Below are 10,641 nucleotides of genomic sequence, written 5' to 3'. Positions count from 1 at the left end.
GGGACTATCTATCCATTTTATTCAAAATAATTGTTATACATTGTAATTACATTGTGTATGTCATTTTTAGTTTAAGTTCACACTATGAGGTAAGATGAAATACTTAAGATTACTGGCTTCATAATTTCCTTCTAAAACATGTACCATGTATTGTATAGATATATACTTAAAGATTTCTATTAGATAACAACATAGAAATCATAGAAAAAAGTGATTAATCAACCTAGAAAATAAAGAAAAGAAAAACCCGTAACAAATCAAATTCATTTGGAAAAAAAATAACATATTGCATGTTCACTATTGAAGAGCTAATGATTTCATTCTAGTTCTAATCAGCTTGAATAATAGACTTTATTGATTTCATGTGAAATATACTAATATATTAATATATGCCTGATGACTATCCTAATTTCTTCCGTTGTTGGTGGATTGACATCTATAGGTAGATCTGTGTGTGCTGCTTCGATATCCGATGGATTCAATGGAGCAGGTCCATTCAAGAGTTCCTTGAAGCGTACCTCTGTTCTTGAATTTTGGTGATTGGCTTGCCTTCTTTGTCCTTGACCCGTCTCTCTGGTTTACTATATTTCCCTGCTAGTTTCTTCGTTGTGTCACATAGTTTTTCAATATTTCTTTCTCTTTCAGCTTTCTCTACTGTCGTTGCTAGTTCTTCCACGTATTTCTGCTTGTCGGCCCTAATGCTCTTCTTCACTTGCTTGTTTGCTTCTATGCACTCAACTTGTGCTTTGACTTTCTCTGCTCGTGTTCGGCCGATGTTAATTGCTGTCTTCTGGTTCTTCCTTTCTTTGATCTTGTCCAGTGTTTCTGTAGAGATCCATTCCTTATGATGGTATTTCTTTAGGCCCAGAACCTCTTGGCACGTTGAAGTCAATGTTTCTTTGATGCCTTTCCAGTTGTCCTCCATAGCAGTTTCTTCTTCCTTCAGTAGATCTTGAAAGGCTTGGAACCTGTTGTTGAGAGCTATCTTGAATTCACTGAGTTTGTCAGTATCTCGAAGGAAGGCTGTATTGAACCTTTGTAATGCTGTTTGTCCAGTTGTCCAGTTTTTCTTTAGCTTCAGTTTTAAATTGGCCACAACTAGGTGGTGATCTGAAGCTATGTCAGCTCCTCTCCTGCTTCTCACATCTTCCATTGTCTTTTGGAATTTTTTGTTGATGCAAATATGATCTATCTGGTTCTCTATGGTGTGATCTGGTGAGATCCATGTAGCTTTGTGTATACGCTTGTGTGGAAATATTGTGCCTCCTATGACCAATTTGTTGAATGCACACAAATTTGCAAATCTTCCTCCATTTTGGTTTCTCTCTCCCAGTCAGTCCATGTCGTCCCATGATATCTTCATATCCGGTGTTGTCTATTCCGACTTTGGCGCTTAGATCTCGCATCAGAATTGTGAGGTCCCTTCTTGGACACTTCTCTATGATTGACTGCAGCCTCTCATAGAATTGATCTTAATGTCGTCGTTGCAATCATTGGTCGGTGCATAATATTGGATAATATTCATTGTGATTCCCTCCTTCTTTGTTTTGAATGATGCTTTGATGATTCTGGATCCGTGAGATTCGCATCCTACAAGTGAATTCCGTGCTACTTTGAACAGCATTAGAGCAACTCCCTGAGTGTGTGGAGCATTTTCCTCTTCGTGACCGGAATACATCAGCCTCTCTCCCGTACCTAGCCTTTTATGTCTAGCTTGTGTTTCACTGAATAATTATCGTTCAACTGGGAGGGCAGAGTTTAAACGGTCAAAATTGTTTATTCTGGTTAACGTTTTTATTAGCAAGGTTGTTTTCTATGGAATAGAGTTGCCAACCCCATGCACAATCCTCCTTCTTTATCCGGGCGGGATCGGCAGTAACCATAGAAGAGCTATTAGTGGAGCTTTTAAAAAAAGACCTACTGTTTTATGATTCCAAGCTTAGTATTAGAAACACTATGTAACAAAATAAAACAAAAACAAAACAATCATTTGGCTATACATCAACTTCTATTCACGAAAAGCACAGATATCTTATCAATATACATTTGAGGCCTCCTATTGTTCCTAAACTAACTGAAATACATCTTTTTCGTAAGAAAAAACAAAAAAAACAAACCCAACAACCTTAAATGAACAAGATAGAATCAATGAGGACTAAGATTTAATGATCATTAGAAATAATTTGCAATTTCATTTCTCTTATGACTTTTAATGTAGATTTATTTTAATTAAGTTATGACTACTAACTGATATGATAGACATTTGAATGTTTAGATTATTGAAATAGATTGTATATACTACTTATATTTGTTTATATTTTCTGTCTTTTTTAATATTTTCTGTCTTGGAAAGAGAATATGAAAATGTTTCATGTATAGGAATTAAAGTTAGAGCGCTTTTTTGTTGTTTTTATAGTTATCTCGGTATTATGATTTATGGAGGAAACTAAAATTGCCTAGATTATATCCTTTAAATCGATATGTAAGAGTTTATTTAGTAGCTTTATAGGTGAGACTATAATTTATGGACGATAACAGGTCTGAAATTTTGGCGCGAAATTCATTCACCCATCTGACTAAATAGAGTTTTGGCATTGTAACTGATGTCAGTTCGTAATGAAAACCCTAAATCTAAATCCTAACCCTAACCATCAACTGTAAATCATAATCCTTATTCCTTAAACTGCTTTTTAACCCTCATTTAGCCCTGGTAAGAAGGTAGGCACTATCAAGGTCACTTCAGTGTCGCTCAAAGATCGTCCATAAGTTATAGTTTCACCGCTTTATAATGATTGGTTCGAATAAATGTGTATAGACTATGGTGTATATCATCAATATTGAATGGAGGAAGTAGTGTGATAAACAATTTTATATAAATTATCAATTAATAACACCAATTAAAATAAATAGTCAGGATACCAATCATGAATTCTAGGTGGCCTGTTTGAATATCTGGGCTACCTGTTCCTGCCATCTAGATATTTCAACAAGTTATCTGTTTTCTTGTTTGTTTTAACACATTATTATGCCTATTATTTGCATAACATATTTAGGTGTGTTTGTGAAATGTTTATGACATTTAGCTGTGCAAGTTACAAAAGAGCACACTCAGGGACATCGTAGTTGCTGGTAATATGCATCGAAAACAATGAACATTATTCAAATGTTGATTCCTAAACTGCTAACACCTAACTGGCGATCACTCATTATTTATCTCAAGGATTGATCAAGAAATAAGAAAAGGAAACTTGTTGAAATAATTTGTGCTGAGAACTCTGCATTGTACCAAAAATTTAACATTGAATAAAGCCAATAATAATAGGGTTGTAGAGATTGTTGAGTTTAGATTGATATCATGAAGGGATCAATGTTACATCACCATTGAAAACCTGGAAAGTTTTGGGTTCTAATCTTGTGAACGGGATTGTGGATGCGCACTGCTGAGGAGTTCCGTACTACGACGAAACCACCGTCTAGTGCTTCCAAGTTTTCAATGCTGGTCTAACATTGATCCATTCATATTAATGTAAAATAAATAGGTTTTATGCTGAATGGTTATTTTTAAAAGATATAATTCTAAAATTTCATAGTTTGCATTCTATACTGATATCTTTAAATTAATTTTGTATTGTTTATTTAAATTTTGTAATTGACTAGTCTCTTATTGGCATATGTGCATCCAGTGCTGATTGCCTGGATATTGCCTCAGTTCATAAGCATTATAAAGAAAGATGGATAGTGGCTAGCTATGGAATCTAGGACGTACGTTTCGTCCTTGTTGGGTCTGATATCTTTGTTTAAGCATTTTAAAGACAAGTTTTATTTACGAATTACGAAATATAATAGCCTGTTGGCCAGCAAAAATTAAATGTACGATTCCATCAATAACCATTAGGATTACACAGAGTTCGATAGGTTGAAAATGGGTGAGTGAAAAATTGAGAGTTACTTACTTACATACGCCTGTTACTCCCAATAGAATATAGGCCAACAACCAGCATTCTCAAACACACTCTGTCCCACTCTGCCTTCCCTACTAGTTCTATACAATTTTTGTTCATTCTTCTACTGTCTGTCTGTCTGTCTGTCTCAATTTCTTGATGTAATATGTTCTCTGGTGTTCTTCTTCTTCTTCTTCTCCTCCTCCTCCAACTCCTCCTTTCGCCTTGAGGATTACATGTGAGGGCTTACATTGTGACGCAGTTGGGTGCTTTCCTCAATGTGTGTCCTATCCACTTCCAGCGATTCTTCCTGATTTCTTCCTCCACTGCAATCTGGTTTCTTCTCTCGTACAATAGGTTGTTGCTGATAGTGTCTGACCAACTGATCTGAAGTATCTTGCATAGACAGCTGTTAATAAACACTTGTATGTTCTGGATGATGGTTTTTGTATTTCTCCAAGTTTCCATTCCATACAATAGAACTGTGTTGACATTTGTATTGAAATTAAACCAATATTATATATAAGAACATTCGTGAAAATGCGATTGAATAGTTTCACAGTACTTGGTCACCAAGTGATTGTAAGACATTCTTCCACTTTAAGTTGATATATATATATATATATATATATATATATATATATATATATATCTGGAATGAATCAAGTTATAAAAATAATAAATCAATCGAATGTATGATAACTTTGGACATATTGTCGAAGAAGCCTTCATAGTGCTGTCCTGTCCACGCTATCAAATGCTTTCTCGTAGTTAATGAAGTTGATGTAGAGTGATGAATTCCATTCAATTGATTGTTCCACAATGATCCGTAGAGTTACGATTTGGTCTTTACACCATCGATTCTTACAGAATCCAGCCTATTGGTTTCAAAGTTGGGCATCTACAGAGTTCTTCATTCTGTTTAACAATACCCTGGTGAAGATTTTTCCTGGTATTGAGAGAAGATTGATGCCCCTGTAGTTATCACACTTGTTGAGATCGTTTTTCTTTAGTATCTTGATCAGGTACCCTTCCCTCCAGTCAGTTGGTACTTGTTCTTCATGCCAAATTTTATTGAAGATAATGTCGAGTATCTTACATAGTATCTATGGTGTTCTAATTGTTTCGAACTAGTAAATAGAATGATAATCATTATAATTACTTAAAATATTAAAATCTAATAGTCACTAATTAATTAAATAATATAGACGAGATTCACCATTTAATTTTATTCTATATAACCCTTTACTATTATCATAAATATTTTCAGGGGGGGGAAGAGAGGGACAAAATAATCAATGTAGTTCAATACCGAATATGTATTTATGATTATCTAATTATTACTTAAATTTGTTTATATGATTCCATCTAAATTCTGTGACATAACCTTGAAATATCTGTGGAATTGCATAAAATCCATATGGTTAGGTGACTTTTTTTTCTTAAATCTCACGATTATAGATGATTTTATTAAACGTCTTTCTAACTTGACTATTGATCATTAAAAAAGAATATGGAATTGTTTAGATGATTACATAATTGATTTAGTAACTAGGTATAAAAACGTTTATAAGAAATGAATGATTATACTTATTGAGTATGAGTTCATTTGCTTAATTAGTGTATAATTCAGTCAGTCAGTCAGCTATTACGTAGGACCAGGTATATATGTGTATCGAACCAACTTTCTATACCTCATTAGCACAACAAGACGAACACCGGATTCATACATTATTACATTATACATTACACATTACAAACTAGCACATCGTGATGGTTTTAAAATGTCAGTGGAGTGCAACCGTGTCGGATATGAGGCAGTTACTCACCGGAGATAATTAATAATGGTCGCGCAGTATTATGGTTTGATTGAAGTTAAACATTAACACCGTTAGATGTTGGTTCAGTGGTTTAGAGATTATATGTTGACGAGCGAAACTAATAGTTCTGGGTTCTATCATCGCGTTCAGGGTTGTTGATGAGCACTGCTGAGGAGTCTCATACTCGGACAAAACAGCGGTCTGGTGCTTCCAGTTTTTCAATGGTCGTCTAGCTTCGATCAGTTCAGGATTTCAATGAAGTAATTTTCATTCTAGATTAACATCGATTATGGATCACCGAGCAGATGTTTTATCTTATTTTATAGACTGTTGGGTTGTACATGACTCAACAACAGTATCGGGTTTATCACTAGATATGAAAGTCCTGAAATCGATTTTGTATGAGACCGTAGTTTCATACTACTCGAGAGATCCATTTTTAGATGACAAACCCTCTGGTCAGTTATGAGATGGTAACTCACTGATGACAATGGTGGATGTGTCGCTCAATTTCGTGAATTAGTTAAAGTTAGACATTAATACCGTTGGATGCAAGTTCGGTGGTCTAGAGGTTAAGAGTTTGCGCGCGATACGGTTCTCCTGTGGAGCGGGATTGAGCTGTACTGTTTGGGTTGTCATATGAAAGTTTGGATGGTGTCTGGTCCACCTGAAAACTTACTTACTTACTTACTTACACCTGTTACTCCTCGTGAAGGAGCATAGGTCGCTCACCAGCATTCTCCATCCAACCCTGTCCTGGGCAATCCTTTCCAGCTCCTTCCAGTTGTAATTCATCCTTTTCATATCTGCTTCTATTAACCGACGTAATGTGTTCTTTGGCCTTCCTCTTTTCCGCTTCCCTTCAGGATTCCAAGTTAGAGCTTGCCTCGTGATGCAGTTTGACGATTTGCGTAATGTATGTCCTATCCATTTCCATCGTCTTTTCCTAATTTCCTCTTCAGCTGGAAGTTGGTTTGTTCTCTCCCACACAAGGCTATTGCTGATGGTATCCGGCCAATGGATGTTGAGTATCTTGCGTAGACAGCTATTTATAAATACTTGTACTTTCTTGATTGTGGTTGTTGTAGTTCTCCAAGTTTCAGCTCCATACAGTAGAATTGCCTTGACGTTCGTATTGAAGATTCTCACTTTGATATTGGTTGAAAGTTGTTTTGAGTTCCATATGTTCTTCAATTGTAGGAATGCGGCCCTTGCTTTGCCAATCCTCGCCTTTACGTCTGCATCTGAACCTCCATGTCTATCGACGATGCTTCCCAGATATGTGAAGGATTCTACATCTTCCAGAGTTTCGCCATCAAGGGTGATTGGATTGCTGTTCTCCGCTTTGAATTTGAGGACCTGAAAACTAGTGTAAAATTACCCTGGCCCACGAGGGTATATGATATAACTATGAATAAACTGGTTGATCCTGCCAATAGTCATATGCTTGCTTGAAAGTATTAAAGTAGATACACTTCTTTTACATGGCTTAAAAACTTGTCAGAGTTAGAAAGATGTTCAGAGGTTCTAAAATCATAATGCATACAGTAGAGGAAATCATCCATATAGCTCCTTAATATTCGGCCTCTAGAGCCATGATACGGTCACAAAAACTCTTTCAGCCTCGACCATACAGCTTCAATATTCTTCATGTGTAGTCCGGTTGTTGGGTCCACAAAATGCCACTTATGGATAACGATATGATGAACATAACCAAGTCTATGTAGGCATCTGTACGCTCTCCAACCATCCGTATATATTGTAGTACCTGGCTGCAACTAGCGTTACTGATGCTTATGTTATCCAGTTCACAACACCTATCATAATTTGCCTTAGTCTCAATCTGGATTGAGCGAAAAAATCTTATTCTCGCAAACTTCTTCGTCCAACACATATTACAACGAAGAACAACATCATCACGGTAGTCTGCACAAGGTCCACAAATCATTTGATTACCACAATCACAAATAAAAAAAACTTCTTAGTAGTCCTATTTGTTGTAGCCGCTCAATTATCACATTTTGTCTAAAATCCGCTCTAAACCGATTATACGTTAGTATCATGTACTAAAATTGGCGCCGTAACCTTGAAATTCCTCAAACACTACTGATTAAGTTGTCCATAAAAATAAAGTCTCCTAAAAAATTTCAGTTTTTCAACAGTCGAAAATTTCTTGTGTTGGAGACGTTAGATCCCCAGAAATCACTTGCGAAAGGACCTAATTTTGTAATTTTATTTGGAAAATTTGAATTTCTTTGTTTTCGCGCCAAAATCACTCTTGTCACCATCATGTTGTATTTCCCACTGGGAAATATCTTAAATGCTATTGGTCCGTTGAGTCTTTCAGTATGCTATTTGGTAACTCTTCCCAAGGACGATTTTGCACTGTATATATACGTTTTGAATTGTGTTTGTAGTTATCGCTTGTTTCTGGCTGTTTTGCAGAATATATTTCCCATTCCGAGTTTGGACTTCTCCCTCTAGTTAGCGGGGCTGAGACGCATCAATAGCTAGCTTACTGGTCTTTGGTCACTGAGTCTTGTTCTCGTTCGGCGATTAAGTGAACTCGTGATAGATTCAAACCTAGCATGTTGACAGTTAGAAATTATTGACGACCCCGACTGGGGGTCAAATCTAAAATCTCAGGTCTTTCAACGAACGTTTAACCTCAAGCCAATGAGTATTATTCACACCACGTTAAATTTAATAAGGAAAAACTTTTATTTTTTCAAAGTTTGACCTATAAAGAAGAAATGGGTTTATTTTTGCGGGAAAAAAATACAGCTAAGTGACAGTCGTCGACTAAAAGCCTTCACATAAAAAGTCACGTCTTGTTAATAGAAGACCAACAGGTGTTTTAAATACATATATCTATAGACAGAAACTACTGTTTTCTGATTATTATTATTATTTGCATTGTAATTGAATTAAGTCTTTGAAAAATCTCCCCCCCCTACTATACAAGAGAAATTATATAGTCTAAGGTTGGCAAAGCAACAAACACATATATGAGCTATATGGAAACGTACAGATGTTCATTCAGTCCTGTTAATTATAAAAAAATCTTCATACGTCTCTCTCTCTCTCTGTCACCTTGAAGAAGCAAATATGCTGATTTAAATATTAACCTGTGTAAGAATACAGTTAAGTTTAAACGTTGATGCCAACCAATGGTTAGATCTGTAAAGTAACAAGAATTATATCAAGTCTGAAATATACAATATTAACATTAGTAAATATGATTTAAGTTTGAACAACAAGGATTTTATGAAATTAGACTTAATTTAGGGCAAAAGTATCTGGGAAATTCTATTCTCTATTAACAAATTGCCTTTTCCGTTGAATAATAAAAAAGAATTACATTATTTTACAGCCTGATCAAAACAAGGGTCTTTTTCAATGGGGATTGTATAGTAAATCATTTTAAGTTCGAATAACTCAGTGACGACATAGGTTTGAATCCCTTAGGGAGCAACAGTCTCCTTGTCGATAAATTCGAAATAGCAAACAACTCAAATTCATGTTTTCTTGCCGATTACTTCTAACCATCTAGTACAGTCTATATTTCATACACATAGTTCCCTTTATCATTTTGAAAAGAGAAAGAACAAAATTCTAGCAGAATAGCATGAATTCATTTCGCAGCTGACGAGAACAGTCAATATTCATAACATTGAGTTGAACTGAAAAAATCAATGGGTAGTAGGATTAATGAAATAAGAAATGAAGTCATGGAAATAGGACTTTGGTATTAGTAATCATTTATATTTTATCGATTTATTACTTTAAACTCATCATTTTCAATCACTGATTTATATTAACTTGGTATTGTTTGGCTTGTATCTTCCCATTGAGGTTTAAGACTGCAACTGATCAGTCTGTTATTGGCATGTGTGCATACTGTGCATATGCCTTGATATTGCGCTAATTCACAAGCTTTTTGTAAGCAATGATGGATAGTGGCTAGGAGTGGAATCCAGTTTGACGCGCATTCCGTCCTATTTGATTTATATGTTCAAAATTTACTGCATAAACCTCGTTTCTTGTAATAGGACAGACCACTAGTTATGTGTGATTAAAAATGTTAATACATTAAATAATTTTTTATCATCAATGTACAGTAAGCTACTATTTTAAAAATGTTCCCGTAAATAAAGAATAATTGAAACCTGAAAAACAGATACCGATATTTGATTCCAAGTGCATATGAGTTATAAATCCCAAATTGAATGAATTGTTAGTCTTAAATTTGACTGCGGATCAATACTCAAATGAGGATTGAAATTTAACGATTCAATTCATGTGTCGATCTAAGCTAAAACCTGTGTGCACTAGATGACTATTTCGTCTTAGTATGGGACTCCTCAGCAGTGCGCATCCATAATCCCGCACGTGGAACTCAAATCCAGGACCTTAGGTCTCGCGCTCAAACTCTTAACCTCTAAACCACCATCCAATAGTGATATTAATCAACTTTAATCGATCTATGATCTTGAGCAACCCTTTAAAAAACCATTATTTATTGAAATATTTCCATAATTATTCATTCTTAAATGATGTGTTTCATATGAACAACACCTAGAAGAAAATAATACTGATCTGAGTTACATTATCAGTTTTACTCTCATATAGAATAATATTTATGTGAAGATATATGAATTATTAAACTAACCATGTAGTTTATAAGTCAATGAATAAAGGATTACATGATTTGTCATAGCAAAAGTAAATAGAACGAATTAATGAGGGGTGAACTGATATTATGGTAAATACGAAAATATTAAACAGTATGATACCAACATAGGAAGTAGGCCAAAATTTAAGAAGAAAAAATAAACTTATTGAAGTAGAAACCATGACATATTTCTTGGTAAGAAGTA

At 35.0% G+C, this 10,641-nt stretch overlaps 1 protein-coding gene across 1 annotated transcript; it reads right to left on the bottom strand.

Moving 5' to 3' along the window:
* Nucleotides 1-328: 328 nt before the first annotated feature.
* Nucleotides 329-1,678, bottom strand: CFDP2_10 (Craniofacial development protein 2; the record flags this gene model as incomplete). The annotated part of the gene is made up of 6 exons (XM_035732461.1): nt 329-349; nt 402-506; nt 566-1,075; nt 1,097-1,324; nt 1,386-1,457; nt 1,595-1,678. The coding sequence occupies 6 exons, from the start codon at nt 1,676-1,678 to the stop codon at nt 329-331; spliced, it is 1,020 nt and encodes a 339-aa protein (XP_035587477.1).
* Between the last annotated feature and the right edge of the window lie 8,963 nt (nt 1,679-10,641).

This window comes from Schistosoma haematobium, chromosome 1 (assembly GCF_000699445.3).
Source record: "Schistosoma haematobium chromosome 1, whole genome shotgun sequence".
In the NCBI taxonomy this organism is placed as follows: domain Eukaryota; kingdom Metazoa; phylum Platyhelminthes; class Trematoda; order Strigeidida; family Schistosomatidae; genus Schistosoma; species Schistosoma haematobium.
This window is presented reverse-complemented; position numbering and strand designations above follow the sequence as displayed.